This window comes from Corvus hawaiiensis, chromosome 18, assembly GCF_020740725.1.
Source record: "Corvus hawaiiensis isolate bCorHaw1 chromosome 18, bCorHaw1.pri.cur, whole genome shotgun sequence".
Taxonomy (NCBI): Eukaryota; Metazoa; Chordata; class Aves; order Passeriformes; family Corvidae; genus Corvus; species Corvus hawaiiensis.
In genome coordinates, this window is record NC_063230.1 from 5,564,036 (window position 1) to 5,584,972 (window position 20,937).

At 40.6% G+C, this 20,937-nt stretch overlaps 1 protein-coding gene across 4 annotated transcripts in view; it reads left to right on the plus strand.

Annotated features, from left to right (window-relative positions):
* The first annotated feature begins 8,312 nt into the window (after nt 1-8,312).
* Nucleotides 8,313-20,937, plus strand: part of SLC5A1 (solute carrier family 5 member 1) — a 38,758-nt gene continuing 26,133 nt past the window's right edge. The window contains exons 1-2 of one of the 4 annotated variants that reach the window (XM_048322404.1): nt 8,313-8,459; nt 18,806-18,938. Coding sequence is in view for 1 of the 4 variants with exons in the window: in XM_048322402.1 (XP_048178359.1) it covers nt 20,454-20,540 (87 nt within the window). In the remaining 3 variants the exon portion in view is untranslated. Of the gene's footprint in view, nt 8,460-18,805; nt 18,939-20,202; nt 20,541-20,937 lie in introns of those variants that run through there. The other 3 variants (XM_048322405.1, XM_048322406.1, XM_048322402.1) reach the window with 3 other exon arrangements.

Sequence of the window (20,937 nt, forward strand, 5' to 3'; positions counted from 1 at the left end):
AATTACTGTGCTGATTAAATTATATTAAGGTTTTGCTTTAGAGAGAGACTATGTGAGGATGCCTTGCTGGATGCTGGATAGAAAAAAACTGTGTGATGGACTTGAAAGCTTCCTCAAGAACATTGCCCTAAGCTTTTAGCCTGCAGGCTGTCCTCAGAAGGCAGAGCTTTTTGTTACTTTATCCTGCACTCAAGGCTGTGTACACGGATAAAACACTGTGTATCAATAAAGCTGGGCTTTTATTGCCAAGAAGCTTTTTCCCAGGGGTTTTATAGCCATTTAACATAAAGCTGGTAGTAACATTGTCTGCTGGCTGAGACTGTCCAGAACTAAAACAGGATTGAATGCAGAAAGGGTATTTGTATTAAGTAAACTCAAACATATGAGAGTATAACAGAATTAAAATTAAAGAAAATTAAAGAAAATTAATCTAGAAAATTAGAAAGAAGGGACATTCTTCCATCTTGGTGAGGGTCTGAAGGAGCTTTCAGTAAAAGGAAAACACATTTTCATTTGCCAGCTGGCCAGGTTCTTATTATTTGGCTTCAAGTACAAAGAACAGAAGGAAGAGGGCAAAGAAATCTTCTCTTCAAGCTCTGAACAGGCGTGGCAGCAATACCTGGTTATTGGCATTGCTATGACAGAGCCCTGGGTAATCATCAGAGAATGGAAATATATTAGAAAATGTACCTATATATTCTATGTAGTGGGATTTCCTTCAGTGTCTCTGGAGATTTCTGACAGTTTCTTCTGGATTTTCAGAAGTCCCTCCAGTAAATCAGTATTTCAACCATGCCTGAACTTCCTATGACCATGCATACTTTGCTTCAGCATCTCTGACCTAAATAACCTATCAGCAGTTATAGAATTAAGATTTTTTAAAACAAATCATAGTTCAAATTACTTAAAATTTTTCTTCTTTTGTTTTCTGGCTGTCTTCCAGTCCATCCATCCATTCCTTTCTCTTGCATCTGTCCCTCTTATAAAGTTCATATTTTTACCTCAATTATCTTTTATCCTGCTCTTCCCTGAGCCCTCCTTTGTCCTTTCTGACCTATCTTCCCACTTAAAATACTTTCTTCCTGGCCTCATGGAGCATTGCTATGGTGACCACATGACATCATTGCACTGGGAACAGTTGCCTAGGAAACCATATGATGTCATTGCACTGGAGGCAGTTGCCGTGGTTACTGAGTTGGCTGAGGTAACTGGGAAAAAGGGTTTGTCATCTGACGGGTGCCAGGAAATGTTCCCATTAACTGGAATAAAGAAGAGACTTTTATTTATATTTTTGTGTTCCAGGGAGGGCCGCCTGTGACTCAAAGACCCCATTGCTTTACGTCCTGTAACGTTCTCCGGCTGGGCCATTTCCATTGGTCTCTGGGATCTTGCCCACTTGTTTCTGCTGTTGAATGTTACTGTGAACATCAAACCACAATAAAATGGAGAAAAGCTGTGTTGTCCTGTGTTTCTGCATGAGATGGAATTGCAGCTTTTACTGCTCTTTGATTTTTCCTGTTTGGTTCCTTTGGTTTCTGAGATAAATAGCCCAGCCCAGTATTCATCCCAGCAGACATCAGAGGTGCAGTAACAGTGAATGTCACAGCCTGAGCTTGCTGCGTCTACACCAGGCTTTGTGTGTGTCTATAATTTGTTTTCCAATTCTTTCCTACCTTTCCCAATTTCTATTTCATCACTGCTGACATGTACCTGTCTTGTTTTAATAATTCCAGCAGTTCCCAGAAATGTCCTGTGTGAAAGATGAAGCAGAGGTTAAATAAGAAGTAGGAGGCAGCTAGTAGAGATGAGAAAGGTACGCAAGAACAAGTTTAGTGAGCGTGTGTGATTCATGTAGGGATGTGGGGAAGTAAACAGTGGTTAGCACTGTTTGTGACGTGTAGATCTGTACCTCTGGCAGCTTTTGTGTATATACATAAACATACATGCAATTGCTCTATGGATAAATAAGTAACTTCTAATGAAAATAAGCTTTTCCAAACTTTCTGCAATTTGAGTGAATTACATGTCTAGGGCATGTTAGTCAAATTATGCATGTATAAGTGTCTGTCTCCACATCTCAGATAAAGTCTCTGCTCTCAGAACCCCTGCAGATGCTCTGGAGTTCACTAGAAACTGGAATGAGCCCTTCTTTGGCCCCACTGTGTGCAGTCATCTTCAAGCTGAAAATCAAAATCCTTACAATTACTGTGGAGCTGCAAACAGGAATGCAGTCAAAGAAGCTATGGAGAGTGCTGGTGGCAGGCCAGGTAATGAGGAGTTTTGGGGCACCTGAACTATTCATTGAAATCAAGGACTCCAGAAATGTTGGGAGTAGGCTGGAATGGGGATAACATCTCAGTTCTGGCATAACTAGGAGAAAAATCCAGAAGAGGGAACGTGACTTCATTGGGCAGGGAACAGAATTTCCACTTAGGTGCAGGGGGAAGCAAGGGGATAGAGGTTGGGGTTTTTTGATATTTGTTTATCTTGGATTCCCCTCCTTATGCTTTACAAATACTGTCTGATTGACTGTTTATTTGTTCAGCATACTGAACAAAGAAATCTCAGCCTTTGTGCCAGATTAACTGTAAAAGACAGTTGTCCTTCATACCTGAAATAATTTAATTTAATTTTAATCAGATGGCAAGGAACAGAACAGCTCATAGAGGGGGAAAGCAGCAGCCAGTCTGTGCTCAGGTGTTCCCAACAATCAAGTGAGACATTAATAGTCGCTTGTGCTTCAGATCTGCATGTAAATTCTTGAATTCCAGTTTGGTAACAGTGTCTAGTTATCAACATACAGTGGTGGGATTTGCAGATCAAGCTGTTCTGTTCATGGTGAGCAAAGGGACTTGAATCACTGTAAAATACGTGTCAGTAATCACGGCCTTTCCTGGGCTTTAAGGAACTGGAACAACCTTGCAGTTACTAGTCTGGGATGCTGCTGAATCTGTAATTGAAGGGATATTTTATCCTACTATTAATGGCCACTTGTGTTACTTTTTCTGTTAACTGAACTTCAGAATGACCCCTGAACTTGGGTTTGTTTTATTTCAACACTCTACCTGGCAATTTGAGGTTATTGTATTTAAGTACATTTTAAACATTTATGTTTGGATGACATTTATTGGTAAAACATGAGAAAGAAAGCAAGAAACTTGGCTGTGTTTGTTTAACTGTCAGGGACGTGTGGGAAAAGGTTGGTAGAGCTTATGGGGTTTTGGTAAATTTTACCTGAAATCCACATGTTTGTGATTCATATTCCAGCTTTTCCTGTCTCTAGACTTTCACCAGTGTCAGGTTTCTGTAAATATTTAAATAATAATTGTATGCTCTGCAATAGCAATACTGGAGATCTCGAGTGGTACAGAATTATAGATTTGTTTTCCACCAGTGTGAACCACTTGGAGTTTTTACGTGGTGAAATTCTGTGAGTACCAGTGGAGCTGGTTTGTGGTGCTGCAGGACAGTCCTGTGAGAGCTCAGCTTTTGCTGACTAGTGCTTCCATCTGCTGGAGAACTTTGTTTGCACAGAATTCACTCTGTACTGTACTCAGAGATATAAAATCTTGCTCGTTAAAACCCCAAAGATTTAGTGATCATTAGTTACTATAACAAAAACAGTTCATCTGGGATTTTAAGCAGCTAACACAAATCACTTAGGTGCTCTTTTAGTTACATCTAAAAGATGTAACACTCTGCCTAGCTGGAATCAGTACTCTTATGTTTTATTCTAAAATACAATAACTTACACAGTAGTAATATAAGTTAAAGTACATATACTACAAACATCTTCCCAGTGGGTGATTTTGTGACTTGTGACTCAAACTGGTGCTTTCACTGAGAGACTGCAGAGGCTGTAGGACTGTCCCTTTCCACATCATGGCCAAGCAGGATGGGGGCAGATAGCCATTGGGACAGGATGTATTTCAGTGCTGGGACTAGAAAGTTCACTCAGTATTATTTACACTGCCACAGTACATCAGGATCTGTGCTCCTAAAGCATATTTTTGAATTTTGGAATTAACTTATTTTGCAGCAAACTTGAGAACTTCGAAAAAACTTGTGTCTGGAGACACTCTAGCCCAGCTAACAGAGTACTTCCCAGCCCACCTTTATCTCCTTAATGGGTTATTTTCTCATTCTTTCCTGCAAATACATTGATTTATTGAAAGAACAGCATGAGATGGTTATTCCATCCTTGCATTATTTTTTTATTCTTATTAGGTTGTGTAGGAAAAGTGTGCAAATAAAAAAACCCCACCCCAAATCATAAAATGTATAAATAGGGTTTGTTCTGTGTTACTTGTTGTTTATGACAGTGTTGTTAAGAGTAGTGATATCAGAACACCTTTGGACTTGATACAGTGGCATTACAAATAAATACAGCATTCTTATCTTAGATATACATCGTAAACTTATAAATATAAAATTAGATATGAAGTGAATTATAAAGTATATATAAAATTTATAAGCTTATATATAAGATTAGATGTACAAGTTAAGGATCATTTTAGAGGAATTCATACAAACTATGTAGGTTCTTACATACAGTATAATCCTAGATGAGGATTACGTACTGAGATATGTTTATTTATATTTATTTAAAAATACTAATTCAATAAACAATAAAAAGGACAATAAACAATAAAGTCAGAGCACTTTGCCCCTGCTTACCTTCAATCTCTGCAGTTCTGTGCCCTTTGGGATCATTATTTCACTTGATAAGTATCTTCCACTGTGCTCATGAAAGTTTGACATGTCCTTCAACAGCCAACCCTGTGGAACACATCAGCTTCATCTCCTTGAAATCCCTGGGCTCCACAGGGCGAGTGTCATTTAGTCATTTATCGAGTGACATTAGACATTTAGCGAGTCCAGGTGTTGGACTTTCCTGTGCAGGGACCACGCCAAGTGTCCTTTGCTTTAAGGCAGGGAGTTGGAACATGGTCAAACACCAAACACAGGGATGGGTTTCAGGAGCTTAATGTTTTTAAAATGATGAGTGGTAGGAAATAGAGGCTTTAGATTTGCTTTTGTTGTTCTTCTACTGCTAAGGAAAAATAATTCAAGGTGTCTTTCACTGATGGCACTATGTTTTGTAAGTAAATTGATTCTATATGTGTGTGGATTTGTGCTTTTTTGAAAATAAACAGCTCAGTACTTCTAGGCAGCATATATTCTGCTCTGGGTGTTGAGAATGTGGGAAACGAATTTGTAAATGGTATGAACACTACAGTCTATGTCCAAAATCCATAATTGGTGTGGACAAACAGCTACTGTTTACCTTAGCAGCCATCAGAAGCTATCTTTGATGAGGATTAATTGAGCTGGATGTGCAGTTTAAAAAATCATGTGGAGTCCAGCAGCAAAACTTTAGGCAGTTATTGTTTTCCTTGTATTGTAACTTCATTTGCAGGGCAACAATATCTGAAGGTCCCATTGGTAGTAATTTAATGAAGAGGATTTCCTTGGATTTTAAGAAAACCCCCAGGCTGTCCATCCATCGTGTTATTATATATGCAAATAAAGGCAAAAGAAGTGCTTTTCCCTGAGTGCCCATGCCGGAGCACATTCCATTGCTGATGTGTGTGCTTTCATCCTCAGAGTGTTTTGGCTATCAATATCTTTATGGCTCACATACCTTAGCAGGCTGTAACTCACACCTGCAAGTCTCTACACAGGAGGCTTTAATTTCTTTTTACTGCCTGTGAACTGAGATGAAGCTACTTACTCTCCTTGTTAATGGATGCATTTGTTCTTGCTGCTTCAAACTGTTTTCTCAAAAAGTGATTAGTAATTTAGTATTTAGCCAATTGTCAATTTTTAATTTTCACTAAGAATCTACTTAAAGTGGCCTTAACTGCCTCTTGAGTGATGTCATAACTTTGGACAGTGCCACATCCCAGGGAAATTATGTTTTATGTCCTTCATATAGTATTGTAAACACAGAGATGTTGGGATGTTGGGTTGATGGACATGATTCAAATCATAAATTGGCATAAAATTTCAGAACCAGTTCCCTAGCAGGTGAAGAGCACGAATGCAAAATTGTCACCCCAGTTGTCCATGATCAGAGTCACAAGAACTGATGACAAACTTTTCATTGGATAAAGTAATAGGCAGAAAATGTTTTCCACTGAAAAATGTATTTATGTCACATTAAACACAGTAATGCTCCTTAACTTTGAAGATAATATTGTTTATTTTAAAGGAAGAAAAGTGTCTGTGTGTGTACAGGGGGAGTGGGAGGGTGAGTATTGATTTGAGCAGTTGAATCATGGAAATCAATTTGCTTTTCAGTTCCTGGAGAATGGCATTGCAGCTGGTGGTTCGTGACTGCCTCATCCTTTGTGTCATTGATGGGGTAGAGAGCAATTCTGTTCTGAAGCAGAGAGCTGCTATGCCTTGGATGCTTTGTTAAACTGGGAATAATGATTTATTTCCAGTGGTTGAATGATGTCAGCAACATTCACAGGTGAAACTGTGGCTGATGTACCTGTTTGCAAGCTTTATAGAAATTGTCTTCTCTACACTTTTGCTATTATAGAATATCCTGAGCTGGAATGGATCCACAAGGATCATTGATTCAAAGTCCTGGCCCTGCACAAGACACCCCAAGAATCCCACCATGTGCCTGAGCACGTTCTCCAAATGCTTCTTGAGCTCTGGCAGGGTTGGTGCAAGCTGGGGCTGCTCTGTTGTGCAGTGTCGAGGTCGGTTTTCAGTGTCATTCTCTTCCATCTTGTGAAGCAGCAAACAGAGGCAGTTTTGTTTTAGCATTCTAAATGTTTGGTGATGCTCAGCTTGGTGCAGAAGCAGTCAGGGAGTCCTCATTACACTGATCGAGCCCAGTGTGATGGGAGAGAAACGAGACAGGGTTCTCTGCCTACACAAGCTTGCCTGATGTAAGAGTTTTGCTGTCTTTTTTCCTTCCTTGTGCCACCTGTACTGGTTCAGTGCACACCTTATCTATTAATATCAATTATGTTCAGTCTGATTTGCAAGATGTCTCCCATACTAATTGTTCCATTGTAAATTTTGGTGCTCCTTCCACCTTCTCTTTTCCTCCCTATCTATTAGATCTTGTTTCCACATGTTTAATAATCCTTTCATTGTGTTTCTTGGTTCAGATGCAACAATAGAACACTCTTTTTCCATGTTTGGAATTGTTTCTTTCTAAGTTTCTGATTGCTTTAATAAATAAGCCAAACAGATGAGTGCTGATTGTAACTTTCCTCTTTTTTTCAGTCCTGATGCCAATGGATGTCAGGCTCCCTTAACTCTGAGCACTGCATGGATTACTGGTTAGTAAATGTTTTAAGGTGCTTATGGATCACATGGTTGTACTCTGCTACTTGCATCAGCTACTATGTGAACGACAGTCTAAGAACATAAATGACTTAATTACCTGACACTTTGTGTTAGGGTGTCCCACCCCTTTTTACCTTTGCTGTTGTCATAGTGTTAGGAAGGTTGGAGCCAGCCAAGACTTATATGGTTGCTTTCATGGACATGATACTAAAAAAAAAGTCTTCATCTCTATCACTAAACTTTTCCAGACTTGTACCGGGAGCTTTTATATTCGTTGTGAAACAGAATGTTGAGGTGCTTAAGAGTGGCACTGTGATGATCTCTGCTGACTTCAGCCACAGGAGTTCGCTGTGCCTGTGCATATTCAACACAAGTCTCTTTTTTCACCAGTATAGTTTGTGTAGTTTAGGGGTTTTTTTCTGTGGATACCCTCTGTTGGATCACAAAGCATGTTGAAGTTCTGTAACAGAATGCAGCCTATTTCCTGTAACAAGTTGTTCCATAGAAAAACATGAAATTAGATAGGTAACTTGTTTTTTCTCCAAGCTTTCTTCCAGATAAACCACAGTGCAGCCTTACTGGACAAATTTAATTCCTGGAATAAAATTATGCTGCTTTTTTTATTGTAGAATATTTAAGGGGATAACCACGGAGTTAATGAAATTTACTGATGTAAAGTAAGTGAAGATGGTCTTTGCATGAATAAGGACTTAGATACTAAAAGCAGGAAACTGCAGTTGGAGCACTTCTATAAAGACTAGGGAAGGCTCTTGCTCTTCTGCCAGTGTGGTCCTTGCTTTGTCAAAGGGTAAATCCACTCTTCTGTATTCATGTTTTAGAAACCTTATCAGCAGGGGTCTCTGGCATGGTCCTGTACACAGCTCATGTACAAACCTTATTAAAAAGTACATGATGTGTTTGTTGCCAAGGAAACATAAGCCATTAAGCCCTAGAAACATAATTCATAAAACCAAAATTTTAGCTATTAACGTCTACTTTCTCCATTAGTGCCATGAAACCTCCATGAAACAGCCTTGCAGTCTCCAGCTAATGGGTATGACATAACTGGGAATGAGGAGGGGAAACGAGGGATTGCAATTCACTGAGCTCGAAGTACAGCTGGAGTAAGGAGAGTGCAGGACTGGGTATGTTTTCATCTCTTGTGTTCCTAAGCCACTGAGCACCTGTTTATCCCACTCCTGTTACTGTACATTATCAATCACATTAAAGACAAGTCTTTGCTAAGCAAGGAAAGATCAGGCCTGTATTTTCCAACAGGTCTATTTGGAATATGACAATAAAAATTAGGAGTGGGAAAGGAAAAAGTGAAGTATTTTCTATTGGTTTCAGATTTAATATCTTAGTAATTTTAATTTTTACTTCTCTGGATTTAGTATGTGTATTCTGTTATAATTAGATAGCTCACAATGAGTTTAACATGAATTGCGGTTATAGATAGTTTTTGTTCCATTTTGTTTTGGTCATTCTCAATTTGTTCTTAAAATCTGGAAGCTCTATTCTTCCTCTTCCTCCTTCTCTTTTTAGAAATTAAATTGTATTCATTAATTTTTTTTCATACTAATACTGAAAAGCACTTAGAAACTTCTTGTGAAGAATCCACTGTGGCTTCACAGGTGCTCTGTGCCAAAAATCCACTGTACTTGTATTCTAGGAAATATTTCTTGCAGAAAAATGAGGAGTAAAGTGAATGTGGCTCAATTTTTGTCTAGTATAAACTGTTAGTTGCCACTCTCAAGTGCTGTCCAGGACTACCGTCAGTCAGGATCCCAAGGCTGGCCTGAGTTATTGTTGACACCTTGTGGTCACGCATGTTCAGCTTTGGGATCAAGAAGCCAAAGGGAAGTCAGGGTCCTTACTGCACCTTATTCTCAGGCATTCCACCGATTTTGAACCATCATTTCTGTTTTTGAGAGCAGAATTAACATTGCTGTCTGAAAAAAGTGCTGAATTGTAATGGGGTGAGGCTAATGAATCACTGCGATATGTAGCCTCAGTCACCAAGTCATCCATCAACAATTAAGTGCAATAAATCAATTACAGTCAGTTGATGAAGTCCATTGCCAGCTTTGTCCAGACTTTATTTGAGCACCTCTCCTGGAGCTCTGGAGAGATCTGTGCAGGAACAGAGCAGTGATTAGGAGCTCCCAGACTTTGCACCCACAGCCCTGGTATGGTTTCAGTCAGCCCATACACAGTTTTTGCTCAGATTGGTCACAATGAAGTGTGGCACCAAGGTACACTCTGCTTTCTCCAGCGTTTTATGGGACTTTGCCTGATAACAGCCTCAAGGATTTGGCAGTGAGTGATTAGTAAAAAATGAGGATATGACACTTCTGCCTTTTTCCGTGGCATAATTGTGAGAATGTGCATCAAAACTCTGACTTGTGAGCCTGTAGACCTGAGTGCACAGATGAGCTTGTCAAACAGCCCTGTGCAGCAGGGAAGACTTAAAGAAAAGGAAAAGTGTCAGAGATCTCCAGATAACATAATTTAGTTTGAAGTGGTCCTCTAGAGACCATGAAGGGCAGGGCTACCTTCAAAGCTAAATCGATTGCTCAGGGCCTTGTCCAACAAATTTTGAAAACCTCCAGGAACATAGATTTCTGTCTTTCTAGGCAACCTATTTCAAGACTTGAGCACTTATACTGAATTTTTTTCCTTCTATATCCACTCGTGATTTTTTCTGCCACAATCTGTGACCATTGCTTCTTGCCCTTGCACTGTTACCTCTAAGAAGTGTCTCTGTCTTATGTGTAATTGCCTTTTAAATGTTTGGTTATGACAACTGGATTCCTCTCCCAAACCTTCTCTTCTTGAGGCTGAGCACACTCAGACCCTCAGCCTCCCCTCATATGCCATGTGGTACAGGCACTTCACTATTTCGTGACCCTTCCCTGAGCTCTCTCCAGTTGATCAGTATCACTTGACAAAAAGCCCAAGGTGGGACACAGTGTGCCAGGTTGTCATAGGTTAGCAAGCATAGTCCCGGAAGGGACGTCCTTGCTAAGGGGTGCTTACAGTTTCCTCTGGGACCTGATAGAACCTACCAGCTGGCCAGTTTGAATATGGACAATTCTCTAAGCCACTTAAAGTTGTGATCACCTCTGTGATCCACATTTAAGAATAGGCAAACTCCCCCTCCAAGCTCTCTCTCGTTTCCGGCGCTGGGACAGGTGGCTGCAGGCCCCGAGTGGGGGCCAGCGGGCCCGGCCAGGCCCTGCTTGGGCCAGGCCGGGCCGGGCCACGGCCATCCTGGAGCCATGGACCTGTTCCAGCCATGGAACCCCCCCCACTGCCTTGCCGTGGGCAGCCGGAGTGGCTCGGCTCTCCCCCCTCTCCACTGCGATAAGAAAAATTCAACATTCCAGCTGCAAAGCTGCAAGGCCGAGGTGAGATTAACCCTTTTACTGCTGTGAAGAGCTGAAAACCTGAGGGAAGAGAGAGAGGAGATGCTTAAAGCTGAAATTCTGTTGTGAAGCTATGATATATCAGAGTATCCTGTTGTAATTTCATGAAGATATGGGGGGTGGAGTGTTCAACTCATAAGCAAAAGCACCTGCGCTGAGATAGGCAGATGCTGACGCAGCTGTAATTTCATGAGAAGTTTGGACAGGGAGAGATAAACCAGATGAGGACTTTTGCTCCAAACGGGAAAGGAGAAAACCTCAGTCCGTAGAGATGAACCAGATGAGGACTTTTGCTCCAAATGGGAAAGGAGAAAACCTCAGTTCCTAGAGATGCTCCCAGAGATAGTCCTAAAGATGAAGATGATGAAGACCCTTTGCTCCCAGGGAAGGAGAAGGGCCTCTGTTTTTGTTTCTGAATGGCTCAACCTTAAAATTGTACCCCAGAAAACTTCAAGAGTGGACCCTCGAAAGCAGTTGCGGGAAAAGCTGCAAGTCGGGGGAAAGGACTCACACGCAGGCAGAGAGACTCCTCTTCCTAAATGGACTGAACAATATTTGGAAGTGGGCGGCTGTCTCGTTGTGATAATGTTTTCATAGCATGAGCAAGAAGAGACTTCTCTTTCTAAATGGACTGAACAAGGTTATTATGGCAGTGGTAAACAGACTGAACATCTGAAGGGTTGTCTTTTTCACATTGTCAGTGGGAGAAGGGAGGAAGGTGGGGGGAGGAGGAGAGTTCTGAAGGTGGTATAATTTTTTTTTCCTTCTTTTAGGTCTGTTAATAAACTTCTTTATATTCTTTCAAGTTTGGTGCCTGTTTTGCATTTCTCCTAATTCTTATCTCACAGCAGATAAACAGTAATGAGTATTTTGGACCAAACCACTACACTAAATTGGTGTTTCTGCCCGGTTACAAACCGAACCCGCAACACAGGTGCTGCCTCACAGGTGCGAGCAGGGCTCCCTGCCCTGCCTGCTACCTGTGCTCTGCCAGTGCAGCCCTGGGTGCCCTCAGCAGAGACGTTGCCATCGCAGAGTTTGTGCTTGCTGCTAGCACAGTGTACCAAAGGATGTCCTCAAATGATCTGTGTCCTTATATCCATGTGTTTTCCTCTTCAAAGCAGGAAATCAGGACAATTGTATAATGCAGAAGTTTGTGGAGAAGTTTGTTCTTTGATATTAGCTTTTTTCCAGGTTCAATGTCAGGAAAAACACTGAACTACTGCAAGGGTAGTTGAGCTTCATGAGTGCCTGGATACTGTCCCATTTTTGATCTCCCATTCAAACACAATATGCTAGGCTGTGGCAAAAAGCATCCTGAGACTGGGAGAGACAACATTTCTGTTATTGGTAGGACTCCAATGCTTATTTGGCAAAGCAGCAACCAGCATGGAGCAGGGACTAAGCAGTGAGAAGGGAAGCCTTGAAATCTGGGCCTGCATTGCACTATTTTCGAGCAGTTTGGGACTTAAAATCTGCCACCACAATCTGGGAGGTGACCTCAGCCATGTAGGAATTTCTCGGCCCGTTGTTATGGATGCACAAGTATTAGTAGCAGGCTTCCTTTGTGCGGCTGTAGGGAATTGCCTTTACTCCTCTTACCTCTGACAGTGAAGGTATCCCCTTCTGTCCCCAAAATGTTGAACAAGTTCGTCTTGATGGATGTTATTTAACAGTGATTTGCTCATAAAGGTCACCTTGGCTCTGACATGGTGTGAGGCCCTGTGTTGGATTCACTGAGGCATCTGATCATGATGAAAAGTCTTACATGGTAAAATAAGTCTCCTTTCTCTTACTGCCAGTTGTTCTGGACTCTTAAGGAATCATTAACAAGTAGCAAAACAATAGCCACTCTAAATCAGTTTGGTGTCCTGTGATTGTACAACAATGATTACTATTCTCTACCCCTTGTGATCTCTTTAGAGAAAGTACAATTTAAATACTGTTTCAGTCAAGTGAGGTAACTTCTAATGTATGAACATGTAAAAATAGCTTTTTATGTGTTTCCTAATTTGGATGTTCAGCTTTCTTATAGAAACTCCTGTTACTGATAGGTAGGAAATCTCTTAGAATTTTTCAAAGTGGCAATGTAGTGTTAAAATGAATGTTTCAGGACATGGAAAGAATACCAACAAGTTGCAAATATACAGTTTTTCAGCAAACACGTGCTAGTCCTTTGACAACTGAAAGGGCCTCACTGGTATTGTCATCAAATTACTTTTTAAAAAATAAATGTGTGATTTGCTTGCCCTCTAAAGTATTCAAATCAAATTTTATCTGCAAGCACAAATGGAAGCTCAAACTCTTAACAGTCCCTCTGGGCTACACCCAGAGTGTTCTGGAATGTGCATCTCCCATTCTATCTGTGATCTTTGCATGATGTTCCCTAAACATTTACTCTTCTTTTGCATGAACTTGAGGGAGGACCACTGACATTTGAGGAGTTAGAAGAGATTTTTGGTCCTCTGGGACTAATCTTTCAGAGCAGATTGTGAACTTGTATTCCAGTGTGATGTATTCCCTCTGGATGTGATCTGTCTGGATAGTGTTGGAAGATACATTCTTAGCTGGGGTGACTTCAGTACTCCCCCTGATCTGCACAGGTCAGTCTTACAGTCCTCAGCACAGTTTCCAATAAGCAATGTCCTGATGATATGAAACTTGTTAACTAATGCTGAAAAATATGTTCCACATTCTACACACCCTTCTTAAATATAGTGTATTACACTATGCAACTGCATCTGAATCACCCCAGTTCCACACCTGCAAGGTTGTGAAAGTACAGGGCTTTTCAAAGCTCTCCGCCTTCTCCCCCTGTAAGCAGGTACAGAGAACCTGTCATCAGTGCTAATCTCTCTGCCCAGTTACCACCCTCTTCACACTCCCAATCTGTGGTATGAGCTGGGCTGTCAAAAGCTTTATTCCAGGATCCTTGTTTCTGATAGATCCATATATGGATTTTACATGTTGTGTTAGTGTATGGGGGAAAAGCATAGGAATTATTACTGTAGGTACAGGAAACAGAACAAATGTAGCTGCTGAACAAACTGGATGTAGTTACGACCTGTTCTGTGGATCCATTACAGATCCTGCTGGGCCCCGAGCTTCCTGGCAGCTAAACAGGCTGTCAAAAGCTATCCAAGCCCACAGGAGCTTTTCCTTGTCAGCACTATTACTTGAAAAAATAGGTGAAGTTGTTATATCCTGCTGTTAAAACTGTTCTTTATTAGGCTCGTATTGATTTCCCACTCCTAATTGCTAATAGTACCCTTCTCTGGCTTGAAAAAGTAAATTGGAAATGTGGAGTCCCCATAGGACCAAGATTACAACTTCTCTGAGGGTTTTTTTGGAGGGGGTGGGGAGCAAGGGAAAAGCATACCAGTAATTTCTCTCTGTTCCTTTAGTATTGGTATAATTATCCTATATGTGGATGTGTCATTGTTTTCATTTAACACTGTTGAGCTGAATAATTTGGTATATGGTAGTAAATGTGATTCTAGGCTGTAGCTACAGATTGTGCCATGGATTGGATGAATGAAAAATATTACTGTAATGACTGGTTTGGGTAGAAATGATAATTTTGTATCAAGTCTTGGAGCAAGAGCCTGACACCACTAAAGAGAAAGAAAAAAGGATACAATGCTGAATTTTTAGGTTTTTTATGGTAATCCTGGGATGGCAGGATGCTCCAGGAGGTTTTCTCCCTGAAGAACATTTCTTCTGGTAGAGAATATCCATAACTGAGTCCCACTCTCACCCCCTGTATTCCCTAGGTTCTGTAGTGGTTTGGGGAATACCTGCTCATCCAGTTAGTCGGGCTTTCTGCCGTTTTTGGTTCACAGATAACAGGAAAGATATAACTTTTGAAGCCAGTGTATTCCTGAATATTTTCCTCCTTGTGCCTGAGTGGTGCATTCTTAGGCGTAATCAGCCTCTGTGCTCCTGTAACAAAGGGGCAGGTGGCTCTAACTTTGGGAATGCTGATGGTCCTTGACTGCTGCCTCTGCTTTGAGCACCGATTCAAAACAGCGCTCTCGGCACAGTTTGAAACGTGACATCTAAAACATCAGCGACCTGCTTGCAGCAGGGGTTTAGCTGTGCCAAAACTGGGGGAGCTGATTTGTCTCAGCAAGAGCTAGAGACATTTTGAAGAGCTTCCTTCCTGTAAAGAGACTATTATATTTAATTATCAGTTTGTCTGTCTCGGCGTAGCTCCTTACATCATGATGTGAGGAAATAGATCTCATGGCACCTCTAAAGACCAAGCAGGGTTTTTTTTGATGTGCTGCTGTCAGCAAACACTCATCTGAAAATGTAAGCAACCAACTTGTGCCTCAGTCAAAATCCTGGAAACATCCACACCTATCAAGACGTCATCTCTCATCGTGTCCTGATGTTCTGATACACATGGAGAAATCCTCACCTAAATGCACACATAGACTGAAATAACATAGATCTAATGGATGAAACGATTGATCTCTGAGGCCCATGAATCCTTATAGAAATGTTCTTCTTCATTCAAAAGAACGTTTAAAATCTATCCAAAGACTGCGTCACACTTTTTTTGGGGGGAGGTACCTCTGCAGAAATATATCTGGTAATTTATTGATATTATTTGTTTTCAGATGTCAGTATTTTTTTCACACTCTTCCTTATTGCTGTTTATCTCCTTTCTTTTTCCAATAGTAATCTGTGTATAATCTGTTTTGTTGTTTGTTGGGGTTTTTTTGTTAAGTTTGTTAGCTTTTCCTTTGCCCCAGCAGGAATTTGTTTGCAGGCAAATTTTTTCACTTTTATCCTGACCAGAGTTTCCTTGAAGAATATTTCCCCTGGGTTCTCTCCAACAATGTTTTCTGTTCTCTCTCATTTTCAAGAAGCTTCATATGTATTTTGTACAGTATTATTAAGATTTTGTCCTCATTTAATTTTACAACCAGACACTTTACAAACACTTTTAACTGAAGAGCCCCTGGGACCCTGTGGAGCAAATTGGACATTTTATTAGGCTATGACATTAGTAGATTATGATATATTTCCCCCTTCACTGAGATTTCTGTAATCAAATTAACCTGTCAGATACAACAAATAATAATATATTTGTTGCTGTTTATTGCTGTAGGGCAATCAAAACATACCAACAAAGGCTGAGGCTGTCTGTTTTTCAAGAGTAATTACATTGGTTTTGAGAAAATGGAATAAGGCAGCTAAGGCTTTCATTGGGTCACCTGGAAAAGTGGAGAATTATTTCAGTGGAAGGGACATCAGCAGCTCAGCTCCTGTTAATTTCTCTCCTGTATTCTATGCAGTGGAGATACTGTTTTCCCTAAAGCATTTCTGAAACATGAGTGGTAAAAGTATTTGTGAGAGTTGGGATGCTGATTATGCAGCTCCTCTGCATAATTCCTTCTATTATTTAGGTTAAGCAATAGTAGAAGTGGCAGCATGCATCCATCTCTAAAAAATGTTTTTCTGGACATATTGTTTCAAGGGCCCAAGAAGGATTAACAAGACTCGAATGTATACAAAATATAATGGATTAGATCATGAGGATAATGAATAATGTCATGTGTTATTTAGTCTATTATTTATGAGATAATACTACTACTACTACTACTACTACTACTACTACTACTACTACTACTCCTGTTTTAATGAGAATGCTACTCGAGAAGTTGCTTGTGAGGAATAATCTGCCCTGCTATCAGGTGGCTAAATCTTGTGACAGCCCGGATTGGCTTTGGGGCGTAATTTTTAATGTGTTATTCAGCTTTATTAGTCCCAGTGGAAATTTCAAACCCATCTCTTGCCATTAGTTCATCCCTATTAACCTCCTGAAATAAAAGAATTAATAAAACACTAATAAACAAACAAAAAAATTAAATTATTTGCTGTCTTGGCCTGTCCTGTAGGAAGAATAGAGCCCTGAGACTGTTGTTTTTGTAAGATTGGCAATGCTGAGATATTGCAGGGCTGAGTGTACTTTAGTGATCACACAGATAGTTTAATCAGTTGCTGGAGAAGTGAATGTATTTCCTTGCTTCATTTCTGTTGGTCTATCTGCATATAGACCTATTTTTATGTCCTCTGGTATTTCTCCCCTGTAGAGATACTCATCAGAAAATTAGTCTTGAAAGTGTTCATTTTTGTTATTTCTTTTGTCTCTTGATAAATATGTGGTTTTGTTCATGTTTCTTAATCTGATCCTCTCAGTGCATAAGAAAAGAATGACCTTGCTTTCTTTCTGATAACCTTTTAGGAAAGCACCTGTTTTCCTACTGATTTTTTTTCTTCTATCTACATCACACCTACTGGACTTCGGATCTTTTTTCCTTTTAGTAATTCCTCTTCAATTTATTCCACATTTTAGTTTCCCACATTTTTGTCATCCTTCTGTGACTAATTCTTCTAATTAGAACCAAGTTTTGCTCACTTAATCAAGATTGCAGAAAGAGAAAAAAGACTTTTGGCATCAGCAAAAGGTGTTAAACAATTCTCTATCTGCCACCCCTTATTATTAGAACCATTTCAGGAAAGCTGTGCTGAGAGCCTTATTTTGTCCACTTGCAAATATGAACTCTTTTCCAAATTCATACTGCATGACTAGGAAACCATTAAAGGAGGGTAGAGAATTTACTGACATAGTATATGGCCTCCTGCAAATAAAATAACTGCAAATTTTTGTCTGTTTTTGTCCTTTATTACTTGTACAATAAATACTGTATAAATTAGCATTTCTGAAGAGCATCCCCAAAGAAATCTGCTTGCTTTATCAAGAGAGGTGGAGGAATGCCAGGGAAAAGATTAGAGGAGTTCCTCCGTGGGAGGTACTTTGCATGCTGATGCATCTTTCTCTTTGTTTGTAGTTTGTTTGTTTTACTGTCGCTTCCTCCTCTCAGGAGGAAAACTTACACATGAGTTTGGAAGAGCCTTGGTTAAGTGCCAGTAACTCTCAAATTTTCTGTGCTACAGTTCCATTTTCTAATGACAACACAGCAATTGCAGCTTCTACACAGTTCATGAGCTGCCCTGTGTCCCATCAGACTGTTGTGGCTGGTCAGTCAGGAATGCAGATCCATGACATTTATCCTGTTTAGTCTCCATCAGCAACCTGGGGTGGGAATTTGAACCAGTTCCTCGCTGGTCTGTAGCTAATTGCCTGCTCCTCCATTCTCTGTTTTGTCTATCAGGTATGAGCAGGCATATTCGTGATAAGCTAAATGTCATCAGGCTTGATCCAGAGGGGAGCAATCATTATAGATGTGGATCAGAGGCACTGTGTTATGTTACTTAAACTACTTGGTTTTCTCACTCCCCTTAAAATCTCTCTTACTTCAATAAATTGCCCTGGCTCACAGGCAAGAGTAGAGAAATACCTCCAGTATATCAAATTATTTGTCAATCTGTCTAGTACTGGAACCCTAAACCTGCTTGAAGAGACCCTCCAGGATGATGAGAGACCCACTGAAGTACATTGCTAGCTGAGTGTGAGGAAAAGAGGTTACTGTTGTGTTCTGATGCAGTGTTCACTCATCACATCAGGAGATTTACTCATGCTTATCTTTCAAAGCTTTAACACAAAGGAAGATTTAGCCTATTTCCAAACTTAAAACTTGCCTGACCTTTCAGAGATCTTTCAAATGCACTGAATTCATGCAGTGAATCACTGGGTACACCAACAGCCTACAGTGCTTCCAAGTTTTTCTTTGGGCTGCAGATATGAGGATGTGGAGATGACTTGACAAAGCTGTCTCCCCTTCTGACAGTCTTGTAAATAACGTTGGTTTCTGTTTGGTTTCTGTTTGTGGCGTACAGAAATAAAAACCCAATTGTTTCCACTGTACATGAAGATAGGAATTGTGTGATTAGTATTTTTTAGACATTGATTCTCCATTAGTGTTTCAAACCTTGGAATGTTGTTGGTGTGGCCATACTAGGAGCTGTGGACAGAGGCTGTGGTACTGCTCAGCCTCTGAGCTCTCTTCTGCAGAGGCCTGGATGAGAACACGAGGCACATTAGAGTAGATCAGTTCCTGACTAATGTTTTTTTTTGCTTGCCTCTGTAGACTGACACAGAAATGGAATTAATGAAAACCAGACTTTTTGTTAGTTGCAAGGACTCGGAGGAATATATGTCAATCTCTGTAAAGAAGTGCCATCTGCAGCCTATCTTAGGAAAACTGTTTCCTGATAATTAAGGTTAGTAAATAAGTCTTTTATTTTCTACTGAAATACACAGCAGAGAAGGTCAGAACTAATGGGAATTTTGGATGCTCAGCAGCTTCCAGGGTTAATTTTTTCTCCGTTGGATTTAAAGCTAACATTTCACAGTCATGTAGAACAAACTGAAGAATGTGTTTTGGGAGAGATGCCTAAACTATCAGAGGGTAGCATTGTTTTATAAGAGTATAGGTGCTCAAACAATAGAGAGATTTTAATTTTATTCTTATAAGTAATCCCACTGTATTATAGCTTCTTTGCTGCTTTTTATTAGCCACACTTACCACAGGGTAGTTTGCCTAGGAAAAAATCATTGCCAATGAACAGAGTGCCAGCCCTCGATTTCATCTCCAAGGAAATAACACCTGCAAGATCAGTCAGACCTGCTGTGCTTCCCATGTCCTGGACTGCTTGTTCTGCTCAGTGTAACTTCAGGGTCACATTTTACACCCAAAAGGCTGTAAATGAATAATGAATGATTCCCTAGTATCAAGCAGAGAATGGGATTTTCAGATATCCTCAGAGCCCAGAAATGTGCCTGGCACCCCTATCTACTGTTCTAAATACCCTGGATTTCTCTGACCTCTTCGAGCTCAAACAGATGATCATGGGCATCATTTGGGGAAGCTTCCTTACTCAGAGCTGTGAGGATCTGTCTGTAACCAGTGTGTTCCACATCTTTGTGACCAGTTGCTTTGCTTAGCTTAATTCTGAAGTCAGAGGAGCAAATAAAGGGAGAACAGACCCAAGCTCTGATGAACTTTGAACTTACTTAAACGTGAAGCTGATTAGCTACAACAGAGAGAGCCAACACCATGGTCTAAACAGTCTGAAATTCAGCCCAGTAAGCTCCTGGTTCCAGGTCTTGTGTTCACATGCATCTTTCCATGTATCCATGTGAGAGATGGAAGCAGATTCAAGTTGTCTCCTTCCCATAAACACAGGCCTGTTTCTCCATTGAGTAATGCTGCTGAGTTGAGAGATGACACAGAGGGTGTCCCAGATCCTGGACCCCTGGGTTTTCCCCAGGTGTCACATCACTCCTCACAGATAATTGCTTACCATCACCAACTAAAAGAACTACATCTTCCATGACTAGATTTACAGGTACAACCACTTAAAAAAAAAAAAAACCAACAACCCAACAGTATTCACCCACAGTGAGGTAAATATGCAGGTTTATTGCAGCCAAGCCACTCCTTTCCGTGTCATTCCTTCTCAGACATCTGCTCATGGTTGTTAAAACCCTGAGCACCTTTGGCAGGGACACTGAACTCTGAAATCTGCAGCACCTGTAACAGAGGAGCACTATTTGGGAAAGAGTTGTTGTCCAAGGAAAAGCAGCAGCTTCAACTTGTGTCCCGTTGGAGACAAGTGAATCTGAAGTTATATATTATATAAGACGTAGGGGATGACAGCAGTTTATCATTAACCTGAACTCTGCAAGAAGCATATAAGGAGAGAAAGAAGAAGAAAGCCAGAGAAGCAGCCAGGATGGAATCCACCATAAGGATCAACAATCCTGTGGACATCTCTGTTATTGTCATCTATTTTTTGGTAGTTCTGGCAGTGGGACTATGGGTATGTTGGGATTTTATTTTGTTTTACTTAGCAGGTAGTTTATAGAGTCTTGGCAAAATGGCTCAGTAAGTGAGAATGTGTAATTGTATAAAGATTTTGATGCTTAATTGAGATAGTTAACAACTGCATGGTGGGCAAAATGTGGGCATTTTTTTACTGTAGAGGGGACGGTGACCCAGGGAGGCATCCCTTTAGGTGGATGAATGGAACTAGTGGGAAAGGTGGAGTAATGAGGTTTGTGTGGGACAGAGCAGAGAGACGTGATCAGTAAAGATCAGCCAGGGTCCCTCTTCGAAACAGGCTGGACCTGAGAGGTGGCATTTGGCCACGGAGCACTGGGACTGCAGGGAGAATTGGTGATGTGAGGTGACGCCATAGGAAATAGCGGGAAGGGGGA